The following is a 21,738-nucleotide window of genomic DNA, read 5'->3' on the forward strand; positions in this document are numbered from 1 at the left end:
GACGTGCCACAAATCTAATACCAAGGTGTCTCTGGGTCTTGCTGTGTAAGTGTAGGTGTGAAGGTTTTAATGAAAACTGAATTAGAGAATAGTTTGGATTGGAAGGGACCTCAAAGATCATGTAGTTCTGACCCTCCTGCCATAGACAGGGATACCTTACACTAGACCAGGTTGCTCACAGCCCCATCCAACCTGGCCCTGAATACTGCCAGGGATGGGGCATCTACAGCTTCTCTGGGCAACCTGTTCCAGTGCCTTATCACCTTCACAGCAAAGAATTTCTTCCTAATCTCTAGTCTAGACTTATTCTCTCAGTTAGAAGCATTTCCCCTTTGTCCTATCACGTCCTTGTAAAAAGTCCCTCTCCAGCTCTCTTGTATGACACTTTTAAGTAGTAGAAGATACTCTAAGGGATCTCTGGAGCCTTCTCCATGCTGAACAACCCCAACTCTCTCATGCTTGTTTTCACATGGGAGATGTTCCAGCCCTCCCATCATTTTCATGTCACTCCTCTGGACTCATTCTAACATGTCTACACTCTTCCTGTGTTGATCAACAATAACCACTTCAGTGAATACAGATACAGTAGCATGTCCCTGTTTATCATTATTTTAGTTGCCACTTTGTTATTGCTGGCTATATTTTTTTTAGCTCTCCTTTTCTGTATTTAACTTTCTAAGTACTCCAACAAAAAAGGTTGAAGCTGAGTAGCAACAGCTGTGGTCCCTTTCATGTAAGGAAGGGTGCTTCCCAATTGGTTTTCAGCAAATACTGTCACAGGGGTTTCTGGCAGGAAAACCTTTTGATTTATTTACAGCAATAAGACAATTTCTTTCTTCCTATGTTTTCAGTAAGTGCAGAGGTAAAAGGATTCCCTTTAGGAATGACAGCAAATGCTTAAAAAATGGCAAGTGTTTAAATTATTTGCTGAATCAGAGTTTGTAACAGCTGACTTTTAAGAAAGTGTTTTGGCATAAAACTGTGGGCAGTATAATGAAAAAATGTTTTCAAGAGAAATAAAGGAAAGAGGTGAAAAGTATGCATCATTTACCACACAGTTCTTTGTATTAATATGAGGTTCAAGGAAGTAAGAGATTTTTTTTTTCTTGGGGAGTCTAAAATTTGGAGACTTGTCATGTTTAGGACCACACACCCCATCTTCCAACTGCAGCAAATAGTTTGTTCTTTTTCATTTAGGTGTAATTTTTGTATCACCAGGGAGTGAGATTTTAAGTCACCAGTTTCTGAGCTTTTGAAGCCTTTTCAAAATTCTTTTCAACATGGCTTAGACAGGCAGAAGTGGGTGGATTAGCTCGACAGCCTGCATCCACTGCTTAGTTCCAAGGTTTCAGTGCAATATGCATCTCACACATACCAAGGCACCTGCCGTGGGTCTTAAGCCCTTTGAGTCATAGGCGTTAGCTGGTGCCAGAACACTGGGGCTTCCACCAGAAGTGAGAAAGATTTATTTTAAAAAAAGGAAAAAAGCAGAACAACAACAAAAAAAAAATCCCACTACCCAAGGGTATATCTGGACAAACTAGTTTTGCTAATGTAATATGTAAATAGGATTAGTGCACTGAGATTGCTATTATCTGAAGAGACTGCCATGGAAAAGGAAGATTCATGTTTACTTATGCAGACCAGCACAGGGGAAAAAACCCTTAAAGCAGTGATACTGGTCTGGAGATCCAACTAGATCTCCCACCCCTGCTTGAACACTACTGAAATCTTGACCTAATGCAGACCCATCTCTGAAACTGTAAGTTCCAAAATTTGAATTGCCATTATTTTTGTCTAGCAGTCAGTGTTTCATATGTTATTGAAATAAGTTCCATCTGGTAGTACTGATTCAAAGTCAGAGAAAAAACAGTGGGTTGCATGGAGCCACATCAAGAATCACAGGTCCCTGCTCCAAGGAAAGGTACCTGACATTAAGTTCTTGGTAACTTCTGTTATTATTTATTTTTCTTTGTTTTCCCTTCACTTGGTATTTTGAGATAATGTTTAAGTTGGTTTTTTTTTTTCATAAAGAGAAAGAAAAAGTACAGTAATTCACTCTTTAAAATGTGGCCAGCAAGGATTTTAAAATTGCAATTGTCCTTTAAAAGTTTAGGTAGTGTTTACCGCCACAAATGTAAATAATGAAGCTGGGAAACTTATTAGGAAAGTTTCTGCAGAATACCCATCATTACAGAAAACAAAGTCAAATAATTTACATTAATGATCCAGCTTTCTTAATTCTTGACTTCTATACACTGCAAGTGACTTGCATTACATTTCATCAGTGCATGTTTCCAAACTATCTACTAAATGCTTGCTTAAGGAATAAGACTTCTTTAAGAAGAAACATCTGGAAAGAGACTTTTACCATACAATAAAAAATTATTACTTCTTATTACCCACATAGCTCCATTCTACAGCAGCATTTCATTTTTACCCATGTAAAATGTCCCATTTCCACAACATTGAGCATAATAATAAGTGATCAAGTTTTTGACAAAAGATTGAACAACTGAAGCAATTTGTTACGTGGAAGGAACCCTTTTAAAGGCAAAATATTTCAACAACTAAATAATACTTTAATTATGTTTAACACACAAATGTTTTAATTAAGATGGTTACTAACAGAGACTACATGTTGTGGTTTAACTCCAGCCAGCAACTGATTACCACACAGCTGCTCACTTAACCTGTGGGTTAAGAACAGTTTAATAACTGAAATTAAGTCAAATGCAGTAATAATGACAATAATAATCTTAATGAAAAGGGAGATAAAAAAAAGAGTGGAATAAAACCCAAGAAAAGCAGTGATGCACAACACAACTGCTCACTCCCCTGACCGATGCTCAGCCCCCCTCCTGTCCACCTCCTCCCAGTTTATGTGCCAAGATGCTTTATGCTATGGAATGTCCCTTTGGCTAGCTGGGGACAGCTCTCCTGGCCATGCTCCCTCTCTGCTTCTTGTGCACCTGCTCTCTAGCAGAGCATGGGAAACCGAAAACTCCTTGACCAGTAAGCACTGCTCGGCAACAACCAAAACATCAGTGTGTTTCAACCTTAATCTCATCCTAAATTCAAATACACAGCACTCTACCACCTAGTATGAATAAAATTAACTCTATCCCAGCCAAAACCAGGACACACTGAGATCCCATCAGAATGAACTGATACTCAGGACCAAATTTACAAGTCTCACTCATGCAGTCACATACGGCTTTCAGAAAGCATTCAAAAAATAGGACAAGATCAAATGATTTTAAAAGTTTTATAGGTTTTATAAAAACATTATACATTACAAAAATGTATTGATTAAACCTTACAAAGCACTTAAAATGTGTAACATCCTTTAAAATTAAGATTATAATTTTTTTCAATAGGTACAGGTAGAAGTTTATATCAAAACTTGATCAAGTAAAAGACAACCCCTAACTTTCATACCTATGTAATCAGAAGAATATACAGCTGTCAGAAATATGAATGTGTTTAGAGATTTCTTGTCTATAAAAATAGAAAAGAGAGATACTGTAAATATCTCACCCAAAGACTCAAAAAGTTCTACACATACCAAGACTCTTAAAATCAGAGAAAGTATCAATCTATTTTTCCAAGAATTCCAGCTCAGAAGAATGATGATGCCAGTTTACAAGGAAGAAGAAAAAAAAGACTGAGTGGAAAAATACCCCTGAGATAAGTCAGAACATTAATGTTTTTTCTACTTGCTTGTTTCTTTGGCTTTTGTTACTTTTAAGATATCACATAGGTTTGAAAGGAAATTGGTCCAGTCATAGGTTTTAACAATTACATTATCATAACATAGGTAATTTTTCTGACACAATACAAGCCATAAAGAAACCCCAAAATAAAACACAGCATAAGTTGCTCTTTTTCTTCAGCCTCTTCTGATTTCTGGCCCCATCCCTCTATTTTTTTTAAAAAAAAATTAATTCTAAACTTAGATTGTTAAGAGGATAAAGTAGCCATCTGGAGTAATTTTTCAAATTATCGTTTCCCATGTCTTCCTTTTCTCCTTGAGATTTTTTTATGGGCAAGTTCTTCAAAAGCCATAATTTCATCTTCCACTTCATTTTCCAAGTCTTTATCGTGCACCGAGCCTATATGAAAAACAATAAATTAATGAAGAATGGGAAACCCCAACACCTTTTTCTCTTAACAGCATGACAAGCTGTGTCATTGCTATTTGATAAGTCATCAATACACCTTCATATGTGCATACTCATGTTTAAGATGTATTTTGCTTAATACAACAATGTGCTTAAGACCTCAGCAATGAAGCAGCAACTGCTAAGCCACTTGCTGCACTATTAATTTTCACACAGAGAGTCTGTTTCTATTGTTATTTCCTTTGACTTTTCTGAAGTTCATCTCATCTCTCTCTCAAGATTCAGTTTCACCAGACACTGTATTTCCTTGCTGACCTCCAAGACAGACTATAACATTGATTTTGAAACTACAAGAACACCCCAAGTCCTACTAACTATCTGCTGGAACAGGAAGAGGCATCACAAGGCTTTATCACAACCAATTTTTCTAAAATTGAGCTGCTTTAATGCTTTACATAGAGTCCATTTGTAAGTCGAATCACTTCCTATTGCTGCCTATTTCTGCAACTGTTGCAATCCCACCACCTAAATATATGTTTAAACATGAACATTCAGGGAGGCACAATGAAGTCTTACACTTGCCCTCAGAGATCTGTGATGCAATAGACTGCAACAATGTATGCTAATTTTTGTATGAAACCAAGAGAAATGGAAGTGAAATAAAAGAAACAAGCATCCTTTATCAGGCTGGGATCCATGGAAGGCCAGGGAGAAGGCTTGCTCCACTCTAGCCACCCTGCAACCAGCTGCTCTGCTTTGAAGAGCCACTGAGAAAGGCCTAGTTATTTCATATTTTCCAGAGTGTTCCTGTGGGAGTGCCTCTCAAAGGCCAGTGAATATCCACAATGCTGCTGAGTAGGAGACTGAAGTGATGCTTAGAGACCACTACTGAACAGTAGTGGGCACAGAAAGCTATATTTTAAAATATACCTTCTTCTGTTATCCTGTGAGAGTCCATTTGCTTCAGCCACTTACGAGCGTCATCAATGGTGTAAACCAACTTGTTGGCATGTGTGTTTATTACCTCTTCAGCTGAAATGGAGCACAATTAACATTCTGTGAGAACACTTAGCTGAGAAATGGACAGCAGCTAAAAGTCAAGCACAAAATGAAGTTACACAGGGCTATGTGGGATGACAATGCTGCAAACCCAGAAGTCATGGTCACCAACAATCTCAATTCACTAATGTGGATGAAGATGATGTATATATTACTCCCCATTCCAATCAACATTACTAGCATTATCAGAGCAGAAGTTCTACATCCTTGTGCTGCCCTTTTTGAATTACGTCCGAACCCTGAAAACATTCTACTTTATTTTTGGGTTATAAAGTTCCTGACTTTCCTTATCTCTCTGAAATTATACAAATCGAAGTAAAACACAGACCTACAATGATGCAGCCTTTCCTGAACTGCACCATTAAGAACCTGAAAAATGTCTGTTATAAAGAGAGAGAAAAGTAATCTCAGACACAAGTAATTTCTCTATATATATTTTCACTGAGTAGAAGAACAAGGTAGAAGTCATCAAGCAATTGTCATAACGAAATCACTATTACCTAAAGCCTACTATATCTATCACTACTATAGTTCACTGAGCAGGAAGCCAAGTAAACAATAAACTAAACTTCAAGGACCAAGTAAAGATAAATCTTACATGTGAAGAGCATAACCTAACATTTAGTTACAAATTTAACGCATTTCACTGATCAGAGCTGATGAACATATCAAATACTACAGTTTTTCACTACTGTCAGACATCGAAGGCAAAATGACAACTTGACAGGATTGGTGGATTTCTTCCACTGAAGCCAGTAACAATGTTAGGATTTAAGTTGTCACTTTCCCAAAGCAAGTATACTAAACAATTATGCTTCTAAGCCACTCATTCACTAATTCAATTTTGCTTGAGAAATTCAACATAGTTTAATGTTTTAAGCATATAAGGGAAAAAAAATCTAGCATCAAAATATGTATCTCAAGCACCACAATTTACCAAACTTTTTAATACCAGTGTTGCCTTTGAGTACCTGACACACCACAGATTTGTGATTAAGTATCCACTTTTGTTCAGCCCTAGCAAAATTACAAGTTCAAGGGCAGAATAATCAGAGAAAGCCTTAGTCAAAGACTACAAGTACTCCTACCCTGCATATCCAAATTACTATGTCTAGCAGAAATAAACTGGAAACAGTAGAAACAATAGAAAAATTGGTGAAGATGACCTGTCAGAAAAACTGAAAAGTTGCTGTAAAACTGTGTAAAACTGTAAGTTCAGAGAACACCATATATCTGACCATGTGGTTAAAAGTCACTTTACTATCTATAAAAATTCACTGCTATTCACTTTACCTGTACTATGTAATTTATTAAGTTGGAAGAGTTTAGAATATATTCTCAGTATTTCCAGCTCTCTCAGCTCTTCTTTTCCTTGGCTACCTGAAATACCTTTCTCTGGACCACATTAAGATTTTCAAATGGAGCTTTACCAGGTCTAGCAGTTTGGCCAAAAAATGACAAATTTCTTAAAGAAAACTAGAAAGGACCTACCTTTAGCCCAGGCTTTTTTCTCATAGATTTCCTCTACTGCATCTGAAATTTTTTTAATATTCTCTTTGATTTTCCTTTGGCGTAAGTTGGAACCTTCTTTATATGCTAAATGGTCTCGGGTGTAATCCCTTTCTGTAATGGCCTCCACTACTTCCAGTCCATCGTGTATTATTGGATCTATCTTTCTTCTGAAAAACTCAGCGTAGTGTCTGTAGGCAGCATGGTTATTTTTGTGTTCTTCTGTGTTTCTGTGCTCCATGTAGGCCTCGCTGGCCACAGAAATTGCATTTCCTTCAGCATGCAACTTTTCTTCCCCACTACTCTCTGTTGGTGTCAGAGGTTCAGAAGTGTCTGCCTCCATGCTCTCTGAGCGGCTGAAATAGTTCTCAGAGCTTTGGATGAATCTGACACCACAGAGATCACACTGGGTTTGGTCAATATCTGCTCTTTTGAATACCTCTGATAAAAATTCCTCTTCTTTCATTGTAACAGGATGAACTCTGGAGCGGGCCTTCCTTTTCCATTTGACATACAGGGAAATGAAATGGAACACACGATACAGCTGGCGTTGAGCAGATGCTTTCTTCTCTTGCTTCTGTTGCTTGCTGAGTGCAATGACTTCCAGGGGATCCTTTTGGTCCTCTAAGCAATGAACCCCTTCAAATTCCTCTTTCAGCTCATCAGCATATTCTATTTCATCCAAAGAGGTTATAAATCTGTCCAGGTTTACGCGTTCATACTGGATGCCCCGTATGGGGGGATGCCCCTGAGTGTAGGCAGTGTCCCATTTCCAGTGGCAGTCAACCAAGTGCTCCTCATCTCGCTCTGTCAGCAGCTCTTGCAGGCCTGCAGCAACTTCTCTCACATGTGCAGCATCAGCCACTTGTTCCACGACCCTCAGCAATCTTTCAGGTACTTTTGAGGGAGTGTCTTTTCTCATTAATTCCAGCATCAGCTTGATTTCAGGAAAGAGGTGGAGTAAGAGGGATTTATCTTTAGAACTCTGCACCTGGTCAGCATTCAGTAGCATCACTAAGCACAGCACTACTGTCCGCTCAGCCTCCCCTGAAGTTACGCAGTCGGGATCGCTGAATGCATCCAGGAGGACATTGAACCTTCCATGAACACCACACAAGACTTCTGCTAGATAACAGAGATGAGTTCTGAAATAGTACACAGCTGAATTTGTGTCCTTTGGTCTATACTCCTGTATAATAGAAAATGTGTCTTTCAGTTCTTTGTAATGGTCCTTGCGTCTGAACAGAAACTCCCAGTAATGAAGGAGGGCAATGTAACTCTTTGGAAGGCAGAGAGTAATGTTCTTGGAGAGACGCATCAGGACAGCACAGCACAGAATATACTGGAATTCAAGCAACATCACCGTATTTCCTATGCTTGGAATCAGGTACCTTGTGCATTTCTTGATCAGGACATTCATGAAACGGAAAAAAAATCTTTTGCAGTTCTCTGGGTTCTTATGAACATAGAATTGCTCAAGTGAATTTTCAAGAAGCCGAATGAAGCACAAGTGTGTTCTTCCTGTGTTTTCAACATTTTTGTCAGGTAGCAACATACCATGTCTGCCCTCTATTCCTTTGGTCTTTTCTCCTTTATTGTTTGGGTAACTTTTTGCCTTTGCCAAAGCAAACATTAGCTCTTTGTTATAATTATCCTCTTCTTTAAAAAGAAGTTTCTCAAATTCTTCAGGATATCCTGAAGATAAGATAAGGACCTTCATGGCACTTAGCCACAAGTCAGTTGATTCTCTTCTGGCTGCAATGTCTTCATTATTAAACTTGTATGTGATGTACTTCCTCAACATCTCTCGACAAGGTTTGGAAATAACACTACTGAATTGCAGTATTTCTTTGCATGCCCTTGGGTTCTCAGACAGTATTCTCAAATGAAAATGATTAGGAAAAAATATTCCTAGGAGGGCTTTACATGATGCATATTTGTCAGAAGTCAAAATGTCCTCAAAGCTTTTGCACTGACTCAGTAGCTCTTCAGGGAAAGTGTATGTGGCTTCCAACAACAGTCCATTTATTGCCACCAGATGCATTTTACACTGAAATATTGTCTTTGCTTCATGACGCAACAAGGGCTTGTGGTAACCTTCACAGGTTTTATTTTCACAGTTCAATCCAGCAATGAACTTCATACAAATATCAGGGTACTTCCTGCTCAGTAACTCACGGGTGATAAAGCACAACCTGCTTAACAGGTGCTGCTTCAAAGCTGATTTTACTTTCTCTGTGCTTATGGTGAAATCACCTTTCGTCTTCCTCTCTTTTAGACTTGGCTTGTCTAATAAAAACTTGAGAAGGGGTTCAGCTTCATTTTGAGACACCTGGCAACTGTCACCTGTTGGGACAATCCCAAAATAGGCAAAGCATAACTTCACCATATCCTTCTCTGCATTGGTGGCTGCTTTCTTCAGGCCACTAACAAGACTCAGAAGAGCCTTTAAGCCACGTGCTGCCATGAAGAGGATGTTCTGGCTAGGGGTGCTGCAGCGGCATAATGCAAAGAGAGCTTCGACTGCACCAGCGGAATGATTCAGAGACAGGAACTTGCAGTACGCGTTGCTCAGCTTCAAGAAGTCTCCTTTCAGAGTTCCCTGCAAAAACACAGCCTCAGCAACGCCAGACTTCTGCCCAGTTTGTTCACAAAGTTCAAGGGCTTCTCTTAGGATGCTCTCCACGTTCCCCAGGTGTAAATCTGAACCGCGACTCAGCCTGGCACGGGCTTCAGCAAGCAAACACGATGCGCGAAACTCTTTTACAGCTGTGAGGTTGGCTGCTTCCAGAGCAAACCCGTGCTGTCTCATTAACTTGGCAGCCTCCTCCTGGCGATCCTTCCTTTTCAGTAAGTCTGCTGCTTGGTGCAAACATCCACGAGACTTCAGAAACTCAAGCTGATCCTCTATATCAAGCTTTGAGAGGGCCTGCATCATTTCCTCAGTCCTGCTCATACTCAGGTACTTTGCAGCTGCTTCCAAATACAACTGATTTGCTGTACAGGAGAGTTTGGAAGCCATTCGTCCTTTTGCATTCAACATATCTTCATATCTGAAATAAGAGATATATCAATTTACTGCCACAGATGACAAATCTAGACAAAAAAAGCACTGTAATAAAAACAAACAAACAAACCAAACACCAACATTAAACAAATAGTTTCCACTAGAAGCCCTTCCTTCAAAAAAGCCAAATGCTTCATGTGATATGCCTGTCAGGCAAAAGAGGATCACATCATCTTAAAAGATCTACAGAAAGAAATTAATTACAACATGAGGCTGTCAGAATCAAGATTATTAGAACTTTTGGTACAAACAAGATCACAAGGTTTACAGCATTAGTGAAGCATTCTCCCCACTGTCAAATCAATGTACAAATAATTTTAACACGTTTTATCTATTATTCTTCTACTATTCTTCTGTTTATTAAAAGAAGTATGAATTTCAGTGAATTCTCCACAGACAGATAATATGCAATATTCTGTAAAATTTACTTAAACTTGTCACTGTAGAGAGAATTCTTTCAAGCCTGCTGTATGTATCTGCATATACTCTGTAGCTTATGGAGTGTCTGAGCAAAACGCCTGGTTGCATCTTTCAGAACATTAATTATTAATGGCTGATGTAAAATTATTGAGGTATCCCCAAGCCAGTGTTGTGAAATATTCTCTCCTGCATGCTGAGAATGAGTAACTTCTTCCTGTTGGATGAGTAAATTATCATTAGCTTTCCATTACCATCTTTCTCATGATAAACATGGCAGTGCAGATTTTTTGTGTCTATGCTGATAAATTTCCATGAATGTTTTGTGGGGGGATGATTTAAAAACTTTTTCGTTGGTAAAGTGACTTTAATGCTTGAACTTTTTAATTGAACAATCTCAACATATTAAAGAAGCTTTAATCATTCAAAAAAGCAGTCACCATTACTAAAGGTACATCACAAAGGATTTATGTAAAGTCAGTAGACAAAACCCTTCTGAAATTTTTGCAGTGAACCAGCTGCATTATACGGAATTTGGAAATGCAAAAGAGAATTATATTCCAATACCATCTTGCAAGACATACCTTTCAACTGCCTTTGCTGCTTCTTCATAGAGTTCTTCCTGACAATACATTTTAATGGCCAGATCAAACTCCTCGATTAGTTCATAACATTCAGATGCCTCTTTGTAGCACTGGCTTTTCTGATAGTAAACTGCAGCATCTTTCATCTGCAATGCAGAAGTCAATAATGAAACTGAAGAGCTTTAAACAGTTAAAACTACATGAATGGAATAAATGTTGTAATTCCATCATATCTCATAAAGAAGTACACTTTAATAATATGTAATTAAGTATCTGAATAAAATCAAATACATATTAAAGCAACCATCACTAAAACTGAAGAGATTGTTTAAAAAAAAACTTCAAAATATTTGTTCCTGAAAAACTAGAGTATAAAATGAAAGGTATTATATAAGATCTTCAAAATAATTTTACCCAGCCAGCTTTGCCTGCTGTTAGAAAACACTACACATGCTTCTCCTGATTTACAGATTTCTCAGCATGAACAGTACTAAATTAAAGCAGTTATGGATGCAGAATGAGAAACCTAACATATCCTAAAACTTCAAATATTTGGGAACAGTCATGTTACATTCTTTTAGTGGAAATACAGAAAATAAAAATACTACATATTGTTAGCACACTACTTTAACCCTTCCAAATTTTAAGGTTCTGTTTAGATGGTTGTTATCAATGAAGTTTCAGTATCATCAGAGTACTGAATGAAGCAACAGTTTAAGTTTCATGACATCAGTCATTTACTAATTTTTGACTGCAAATGACTGATAATGACATTTGAGAAAAGCCAAAGAAATAAAGCCAGCCTGCATAATTGCATCATTCTCCACTTCATTCCTCTTCTGCCTATTTCTGACAAATGATTCCTTTTGAACAGCCCAGATTAAAGAGCTTGTTCAGTTTAGCTATTTACCATGACACAAAGAGATACTATTACTTTCTGAGTAACATGAGAGGAAAAAAAAGCTGTAGGAAAAGAAAAGTGATATGTTATTTAATACCTTTCCTAATTTTTTACACAATTCTGCACAAAGACGGAACTCCTTTGATTGAATCAGACATTTTAGTGATAGTTTTGGCTCTCCACATTCCAAGTAAGTTTTAGCCAATGTCATATATTCCATCTGTTTTTCCCTGTGGAAAGAAGTAAGAGAAAATTACTACTGACATCCAAATTAAGTTTAGCATTACTATTAACATCCAAATCACATGAGCTGTCACTGAATCCAACCAACACTGACAACACACATTATTTTTTATACATTACCTGATTACAATTGATTATATTTTGGGCTGGCACTTCTCTGTCCAGAAGTCTGTTCCAAAATGACAGCTCTGGCAGTCAAAAGATTCTTTTGAGGTTTTTTTTTTAACTAATGTATAGTACTGTGATTTTGTACTGCTTTCCTTTTCTTAGCTTGCTCTCTCCTTTCTGCTGTTTAGCACCAAAGTCATTAGAGACACAAGCAAACGTGCTCTCTGCCTTTGTTTTGTATGACTAAACAATCCCAGCCTTCCTGGTATCGCTGTAGCATGATCTAGATTGAATTCACAATTCTCAAGCCTGGAGAATCAGAACTGTACAGAGCATTTCATACAGAACACACAAAAAGCTTATTTAAGCTTACACTAGCATTAATTCCACTTTTTTTAAAAAAAAACCTTCAACTTTGGCACTTTATTACACATGTTCTATAAACTTAACAGATCCTAATACAGCAAATTCCTTCTCCTCAAATTTTATGCAGCTGACAAACACTGTGAACTGAGAAAGTTTTATCAGTCTCATCAACAATTTCTCTATAATCATGAAATTTTAGGAGAATCTTATACTTCTAACCAGGGCCACTCATGTAAAGCAGGTAATTAAAAAAGATAAAATCTCATCTAACTCCAGTGACAGCATTTCCTCAATCTTCCCTCTTCTCCCTTTTGTGCCAGCTTCCTCTGATCTAGTCATTCCTTTCCCATTCTGCTACCATTGCTAGCTTCTGGTCTCCCCAGAATGAGCAGGAACTGATTCACATAGGTCTAGATCCTTCTCCATTAAGTTTTTTCCTGTCTTATTTGATATGAGTCCCAAAGAGTTTCCAAGCCTCTTCAGGAAATTGCAAACTCTCTCCCCTGTCAAATTCTAGAGCTATTTTACTCAGCTGAAATCATGAACAAAATGATTCATCTCAAAATCTGTTCCTTTAAAACTGTCCTTTGGTTCAGATCTGGCTCTGCTTGTTTAGTTTAAACTGACTGTAAAACTAATTTTACCCCAAAGCTCACTTTTTGATAGCAGCTTTTCTTCCCCAATGCACACCACCATTCCTTCTCCTTTGTTGAGTGAATATTCAGTGTGATTAACTGAAGTTGAGCACTGCTGATAGCATATGTTCTCCTATCTATATCTAAGGATGTAAAGCCTCTTGACACAATGCAAATCCTGTTGCTTTTCTCTCACACAACCAGTAAGCCTTTGCAAGGGCCAATTTCATTTGGACAGCCCTGCCACTACTCCCCAGCAGGAGCAGTGCCCCGGATCCTATAGCACTAGACCTTCCAGGTTTTTAAATATCTTTTGCCAACCACAAACACAGAAAGACACCCCTCCTGCACTGTGTTCTCTGACATCTCTGGTCCAGTCCCACAGCTGTGGTGTGAATCTCACCCACCCTCTGCACCCCCGAGGGGTCTGGCTCTGCAGAGTGACACTTGCTCAGCTGCACTGACACCTACCTTGGGCTGCTTTTCTTCGCGCGCACTTTGAGAACAGCGTCGTGCGTCAGGGCCAGTTTTGACTTCTCAGCTGCTCCTCCCTTTTGGTAACATTTGGCAGCCACCTGGGGTGAAATCACACACAGCATTCACAGATGTGCATCCAGCCCATGGCTTATCACATAAAAGCAATACTTAATTTTACAATCACTGGAATGGAAAGCAGAAAGACTGGCAGGGTGCCTGGAAAAAGGAAAAGGTAAAACATTGTGGTATATTTTTAGGACAAAAAGAAAAGCTTTAAAGTCAGTCCACATGTGACTACCAAAATTAGAATATTAATTACAATATTGTACATGGAAGTAGTGAAAGCAGAATTCCTGGTAAGCTGAAAGAACAAATAGCATATACAATTTGAATGATAGCCTAACACAACTGGCAAGTGACCAGGCATCTACGACATATAACTAAAAGTGAGGAAGAGCAGTGTGTGCAAAGTGAAATCAAAAAGCAAGGAACATTTACTCAGTGCTTTTATCATGCCGGGCTTTTTCTGTGAAAACTAAATAGAAACACCAGGAGTTACCATGCTCCTAGCAAGGCCTGCTTCATTATCACACTGCTTATTCTGCAACACCATAATTTCTTTATTCTATCCATTAATTTAGTGTTGCTTCTGTTTGGAAATTGCACACTGCAAGCCACTCTTAGAACTGCATAAGTCACCAGATAATGTTATCTTAAGGTAGCACTGATTGGCAAAGATCAGGGTTATAAAGAAAACAAATTTGGAGATATTATAGCTAATACATTTCAGATTTCAAGATTATTTTTTTAAGCTGTGGGGTTTTTTTATCTAAACTCTTTTCTGTCCATTTAGAAAATTGCCTTTTATTTTCAAGAGGAGATAAAGACTACCTGTATAGTGGCCGCTGATTATTTTGGATTTTTGTCTTTTATAAATATTTACTTTCCCTTCAAATAATTTTATGTTGTTACTTGCAAAACACAAAAGCTTCCCCTCTGCCATGATCAAAAAAGTGTCTAAAGTTTTATTTCATAGAATCACAGAGCATTTCAAATTGAAAGGGACTTAAAAGGATAATAGAGGCCAACTTACTGCTCCCTGCAGGACTACCTAAAACAAACCTACACAACTAAGGATGTTAACCAGATGCTTCTTGAACTTGAGCTCATGGCTTAATGTCATGACCACTTTCCTGGGGTGCCTGTGGCAGACTGCCTTCTCAATGAGAAGCCCTTTCCTATGTCCAGTCTGATCTTCTTCTGATCCAACTTCATTGCATTTCCCCATGTCCTATGGGGTAATGGTAACCAGAAAGAGGAAATCAGGAGCTCCCCTTGAGGAAGTTGTAAACTGTGATGAGGTTACCCCTCATGGAGTAGCCATGTCTTCTCCAGGCTGAACATGACAAGCCACTTCAGCCTCTTCTTAAGACCTGCCCTCTAGAGCTGCCTGTGGCAATGGCAGGAGGGTTGGGACTGGATGAGGCTTGGGGCCTCTTCAAAACCAAACCATTCTATGATTCTATGACTTTTCATCATCTTGGTCACCTTCCTCTGGACACACTCTAGTAGTCTGACGCCCTTCTTATATTTTGGTGCCCAAAACTGCACAAAGTACTCCAGGTGAGTCTGCACCAGCACAGAGCAGGGCAGGACAATCACTTCCTTTGACTGGCTCACAGTGCTGTATTTGATGTACCCAGGGCATTGTTTGCCTTTTTGATTGTTGGGGCATATCCAGGGTCAAAGGTTTGCAGGACTTTTTTTCTGCAGCCAACAACTTGAAACTCAGTTACTTTGTGGTCACTGTGACCAAGACACGAATCCCCACTTTACTCACAAATGCATCTCAATGTTATAATCAATGTTATTTACAAATAACAAATTTAGGAGGTCACTTTCCTTAGCAAGCTCCTCTAGTACCTGAACCCACAAATTATCTTCACATGCTCCAGAAATTTCCTGGACCTGTTTGCGTCCACTGTATGATTTTCTCAGTTGATGTCTGAGAAGTTAAAATCACCCATAAGGACAATATCATTTGATCCAGAGATATTCCTTATCTCCCTTTAGAGTATTTCATTGATGTTGTCATCCTGGCTGAGATTTGCTTCAATGCCATTAACTATCATCCCATATCTGGACATATCCCATATCTGTATTAAGTAGAAAGCTAGGAAACAAAAGACTGTAAAATCTCTATGTTCTTTAAACAGAAAGGGAATGAAACCATCATTTTCCTACCTGAATTAATACACTTCCAAGAAATGCTTTCATTTCTTTGCAGTATGTGCAATGATGCTGTCAAGAACATGGTTTAGATTCACACGTATCAGTCAATTCTGATTGATGCTAATAATTGTTTTTCCAACTGTCTTTCATTCATATGCATTAAACTGTAATTTCCCCCATGGGACTGCAAGTTTCTGGGCAGTGAATTTAAGATTACAATCAAAAGGCTTGCTCTCTCTGCTCACTTCTTGTAAGTCATTTACAAGTAGACACACAGCTACAAACCACAAACTAAGGCAAACTGCTACAGAACAACTCAAGGTTTACAGATGGTTTTATAGATACAGAGAAAAGAAAAGGTTTCAGAATAAGCAAGAATCCTTATTTCAGATAAACATATGTTCCTACCTCCCAGAACTGGTGTTTGGCATAGTAGTCTCCCTGTGCAATCCATTCTTCTGGAGTTGAAGTTTTAGCAAACATGCTGTCATCTAAGTCTACAAGGGCAGGGGTGACCATTTTATGTTAGAATGGATAAACCACAGAAACCACTTATCATGTACCAATACTAAGCAATATCTCATTATGTTCTGAACTCTATGTTTGTGGTTGCTCCAGTGATGGTAACTATGAGTCAAGTGTGGTAACACTGTAGTGTCAAGCTACCAGTGTGAATACAGAAACCCCCAGAATTTGGCTGGAGACTGGGCTGGTAAGTGGCTGAAACTGCATTAACACAGCAGAAAATCTGACTACAAATTGACCACTTTAAGCCATAAATATCTGCAGCCATCAGGGTCCATTGAGCTCTCTCCACAGTAACTGGCTGAGCGGCAATAACCTGATCTCCCTTTATGTCAGAACACCTCTTAAGGTCACCCCTCGAGGCTGAGGGATCCCTTACTCAACACCAGACATCAATGGGCTGGTAAATGACATTTTTGCATGTGTGTAATATTTAAGATAGGTATAGAAAGCTTATGTAAAAAGTAGAGTATTGACCACCAATCCATCCATACTTAATGAATATTTACATATCTGAATTTACTGGTTAGAACTCAACAAACTATTTACAAGATCATATCTGTCTGAGGGATCACTGATTCTTCTCCTGTGACAGCAAGAAACCTTAAACTAGCAAATTAGCAATAAACTTTAATATATGCAACTGATCTTTAGAGACAAAGAATTAAGAACCACTGAAATAAGTGGAAATTTGAAATGGCAACTGTCAATGCACACAGTTAGAAGGACCAAGGCATTTAACCTTCTTTATTACACAGCCTAAAAGCAAGAAAACATGACTTTTGACTGTTTGGCAGTCTTTTGAGAAAGTTTTAGGACAACATTACCTTTCTTTTCATCTGTTTTGACAACCTTAACAAATTTCCTTTTGATGAAATACTTAAAAGCTGGAGCCCGTTTATCACGGTCTTCATCAAAGATCCAAAGATTGACTCTGGCTCTTGTAATTGCAGTATACAATTGCTTGAGTTCTCCATTCAGCATCTGAGGCAGAACAAAAAAATTAAATTAAATAAATTAAATGCCAGATGAGCTAAATTGTTAGAAAGAACCATAATTTGCAGTTATAACAAAACAGAGAATTTATACAGAATGAATAACAAGTAAGAAAGTGCTTTTAAGTACTTTAGAAAGCAAGTCTAAATATTAAAGATGGGATTTCAATTACATAAGTCATTGTCCAGCTAACTTACAAGCAACTACTACTACAAATCAGCTGCAGGTATGACAGGGTACTTTCCCTCTAATCACATAATTATTGATTTCCCATACAATCCTGAAAATATCTGAATCACCAGATTCTAAGCAACTTCCTTAATTTCAAGGTAGTGACACCAATCGAAAATAGATTCTAAGAATAATGAATATTGACAAGCTGAATTGCTATTTGCTTTAACCACAGTTGTTCTGTAAATATACCTGAAAGTCTATGACACAGTTTTTGTTCTCTAATCAAATTACACTTGCAAACAATCTCCCATCTTTTAAAATCAGTATTATATGACGTTATATTAACATTATATTATATTAACCTTCTATTCTATTTTATTATACAAATGTGAACAACTATAAAAGGTAAAGCAAGCTTGATAAACATGGAACTAACACAGGATTAAAGGATTTAAGAATTTTCCCTACCTTTAAGAACTTAACTTGTGCTTCCTACTCCCAATGTTACAAAAAGCTCACCTTGTACATTTCTACATTAAATGGAGTCCTTTCCTGCATACCAGTGGCATCCTCTAATGGCACTTCAATTAGCAAGTTGCTTCCCACTTGCACATCTGGATCAGGACTGTAAGAAGAAATTATCTTCCATTCTTTGCTAGCCTGAAATATCAAGAGAATAAGATTTATTCATATGTACTAACCATTATTGCCTACATACACACAAGGTTGTATGGTGTGACCTATCATCCCTACAAGGGAAGAAGGCTCAGAGGAGAAGACTGGGGAAGGAAATTATCTCAGGGAAGAAAGTAAAGAATAATCAGCAATTTTCAACAAAAAAGCTGAACTTCATCTCAACACAGCCTTTGCCTGAGATACTTGTCTGTAGCAGGTGGTCATGAAGGCCATAAACAACTTTCCCCTAAAACAGCTAGCACAGAGTTACACCTTCCTGAGCTGCCCAGGCAAAAGCAAAGATGTACCTCAGCCCAACAGACTGCGGGAAGTATGAGGAGCAAACAAAGCGCACCTTTAAAAATGCAGCTGGCTTGATCTGGCTACAAGCTGCATATTACTTTTCAGGGACTGGGGATGGCCAGCATCATGATGGAGAAGCTAATGGGAATACATTATATATATATGTATGTATGTATGTATATGTATATATACAGGGAGTACTAATGAGAATCACATCTGTATTGCGATTCCAATGCTTGCCTTGGGATGTCAGGATCCTGCTGTATCTCTCTTCTAGATCCAAATCATATGCAATGCTCAATATATCAAATAAGTAATTTGATATTAAACATAAAAACCTCCTTGGGTGGTCTATACCTTTTCAGCTAAACACCCTTACAGTGATCCCTCTGTGGAGGAGATCAGGTCACCTCCCCCATGGAGGAGGGTCAAGTTTTAGTCCTAAGGATGAGGATTCTCCTCCAATAACCTCCAACTAACCTCCAATACCACACCAGGCAAACTCAGTGAGTGGGGGTGTGCTGATTGCTGGGCCAGGCAGCTCCCTGCCAGTTTGGGGCAGGATAAAAGGTGGTGGAATAACACTCACAAGCTGCAATCTGTCATCCTAAAATCTAGTATGCAAGACACATTTGAGAGATCTTGGCCTGCAGGTTAAGATGGGCAGCCACTAAGTCTCCTTGACTCTACAAGGCTGACAAGCTCAGTGAGCTGGACCCACACATATCCCATGCTGGCATATATTCTCATCCTCAGTATTCCCAGAAAAGATCTGGCTGGTCATTCATGTGATGAATGTATTAAGCTTTGTGTTGAACACCAGTAACTGCTAGTGCTGGTCTCAGCCAGGGGGTGGAATGGCACCTGCCAACACCTCCTCTTGTAAGAACACTCAGAGGTGAGCAAAAAAACCCACTCATAAGGAAAGTCTTAAAAAGCGTGGTCAGAAAATATTTGACTCCAACACAGAAACATGTGAAAGATGTCTATAAATATGCATAGACACTCCTAACTATAAGTTAAGTGTGGCAGCAGATCAGTGCTGTGCACTCTCATGCCATGTAGGAAATGCCAGCTCCTGATTCCACCACTCTGCAGGTTCCTGATCCCTGCAAAATGAATAACCTTAAAATCGTGACTATATTCTAAGTTCACTTTTCCCTTTTGGTATTTAATTAAAATGTGATTAAATATTGCCAAGTTTCCGGCACAAAATAAAAAATATTCACAAATAAGGCTGAAACAACATTTTTACAAATTTATATATTTCTGAGCTTTGAGCAACACAAAACAAGTTAACTGTCTTCCCACAGGGGAAAAAAAAACAGGAAACCTTTCCTGCAAAATGTATTTTGAAGTTAAGATTTCAAATGAAGACATTCCCAAGCCTCTAAGTCATAGATTGTAACATGACAACCAGCTAAAGGTACCAGTCTGGTCAAGAGCTTGCTGTGTTTTGGGGGCTTGGCATTTTTGCTTTCTAGATTTTTCATTCCCATCTGCTTCCTGAAACAAGACTCTTCTTAAATCTCATTTTCAAGACAAATAAAAAGAAAACCCAACACTTTACAAAGTGCACACGGCCACACTGCTGTGTTTACAGCAGTCCACAGATACAGCCTTTCTAAATTAGAAAACCTCAGGGTGAACTGCTTTCTTGCCTGCTTGTTTAGCTGCTCAAATCAACTCAATTACTCATGACTCACAGGAACACGGAAGAATTGTATGAAAACAGTTCTCCAGGCCTGACATACATTAGTCTAAGCTAAAATGCTCTACACAACTCAACACTGCTAAACTGATTCTGCTAAATTCTGATAAATGCCTTGTTGTTTTTCTGATTACAACCTGCATCACCAGAAACAAATCAACTTTGAGAAATCTACCATGACAGCCAGTATTTACTTCAAGCTCCTTCCTTCTGCCCTCATCACATAACATTCACTAATCTCTGTGAAGAGCCACCAGTAAGCTGCCCTCAGATTTCTTGTGTTTTTCATCTGCTGAAAGCCACAGGAGACACTGTTTTGAGGGGTAGAGGCAGAGGACATCTGTAACAGGGCTGTTCACACTGAATGTTTAATTGCAGAGTAATTCAGGCATGGGTACATGGAGTGTCTGCAGGCATGTTCAGTAAGGAATACCTGGAATACTTGTCCAGCTGGGGTCAGAGGAGTAGTCTTGGTGTGCAGCAGAAGAGAGCATGTGTGTGTGTGTGTGTGTATGTGTGCAATGTTGTGCATATTACCCCTAGACTCTCCCTTAAATTTTAACAGTAAACCTGAAGGAGAAGGCAGCACTTATGGAAACACGTTCCCAATTCATAAACCTACGACCTCTGCTCTCTACTGTGATGAAACCACTCATCTTCAGAGAAAAGAGGGAATCCTTTCCCAGCTGAACTACCAATTAGATCACAAGTAAATCTGACTTTAGAGAAAATGCAGAAAATGGATAAGAATTAAATACCTCTGAATCTGTGAAAAAGTTGTAAAGGAGGACATCATCAAATTCCAAGCCCTTTGCTTCATAAATTGTCAGTACAAGTGCCAAACTAAGTTCCTCAGGTATCTTCTCCTTTGCAGTTTCATTTGCCACTAATACCACCTGCCAAAAAATACATTTTAAAAAATATTAGAAAGCAAAAAAGGGGGAAAAAAGGTAACAGCTGCATAGAGAAAGACAAACATGATGATAATAAAAGAGCCTTCTAAAAACTAGACATTTCACAGAGACATTTCAGCACACTCCACAAAAAAGGTCACAAAGCTGCCACTAGAAGACTGACAAATGCGTGGTATGTGTAGACAGTTTTAGATCTGGTGTAAGAAAATTTGGAGATAGAAAGGAACAGGTCAGACAATACCTCACACAATACCTCACACCAAAAAAAGAACAGAAAGAACCAGACGTATTAAAAAGAAACAGAAACCAACACAATAAAGGTTTCCAAGTTTGAAATGCCTAATTTATCAGTGAGACAAGGGCTTAAAAAAGAAAGTTGTGGGCAGTTGATACAAGACTATTATTTAGCAACAGGGCTGTCAGAATCTGCAAAAAGCCTAAAAAAAGCAAACCTGATGTGCTCCAAATTCTATGGGTTGTGTTTTCCTTTTGTTGCCCCTCAGCAGAATTGCTAGGTCACTAACACTGCAGGACTCCAAGACTGTAGGTTTTGGCCCATCAAAGAGACCACGGTCCTGAGGAAGGCGATCAAAAGATTCTGGAAAATAATGCTGGAGCAAATCAACCACTCCAGATGCTAAACGGAGAATACCTGCAAAAAGCAGAATACAGGTTTCAAACTTCAACCTGAAGACCTTGCAAACACACTTTTAAAAGG

General features: G+C 38.6%; 1 protein-coding gene across 2 annotated transcripts in view; it reads right to left on the minus strand.

Moving 5' to 3' along the window:
• Nucleotides 1-3,254: 3,254 nt before the first annotated feature.
• Nucleotides 3,255-21,738, minus strand: part of TRANK1 (tetratricopeptide repeat and ankyrin repeat containing 1) — a 49,469-nt gene continuing 30,985 nt past the window's right edge. For both annotated transcript variants that reach the window (XM_086846992.1, XM_086846988.1), the window contains exons 14-24: nt 21,473-21,672; nt 20,865-21,002; nt 17,937-18,077; nt 17,075-17,231; nt 16,131-16,219; nt 13,485-13,588; nt 11,759-11,891; nt 10,761-10,906; nt 6,675-9,745; nt 5,055-5,156; nt 3,255-4,115 (exon numbers count right to left, since the gene is read on the minus strand). In XM_086846992.1, the coding sequence (XP_086703118.1) occupies nt 4,003-4,115; nt 5,055-5,156; nt 6,675-9,745; nt 10,761-10,906; nt 11,759-11,891; nt 13,485-13,588; nt 16,131-16,219; nt 17,075-17,231; nt 17,937-18,077; nt 20,865-21,002; nt 21,473-21,672 (4,394 nt within the window). In that variant the 3' untranslated portion in view covers nt 3,255-4,002. The remainder of the gene's footprint in view (nt 4,116-5,054; nt 5,157-6,674; nt 9,746-10,760; nt 10,907-11,758; nt 11,892-13,484; nt 13,589-16,130; nt 16,220-17,074; nt 17,232-17,936; nt 18,078-20,864; nt 21,003-21,472; nt 21,673-21,738) is intronic.

This window comes from Cyanistes caeruleus, chromosome 1, assembly GCF_971803275.1.
Source record: "Cyanistes caeruleus chromosome 1, bCyaCae1.hap1.1, whole genome shotgun sequence".
Classification (NCBI taxonomy): domain Eukaryota; kingdom Metazoa; phylum Chordata; class Aves; order Passeriformes; family Paridae; genus Cyanistes; species Cyanistes caeruleus.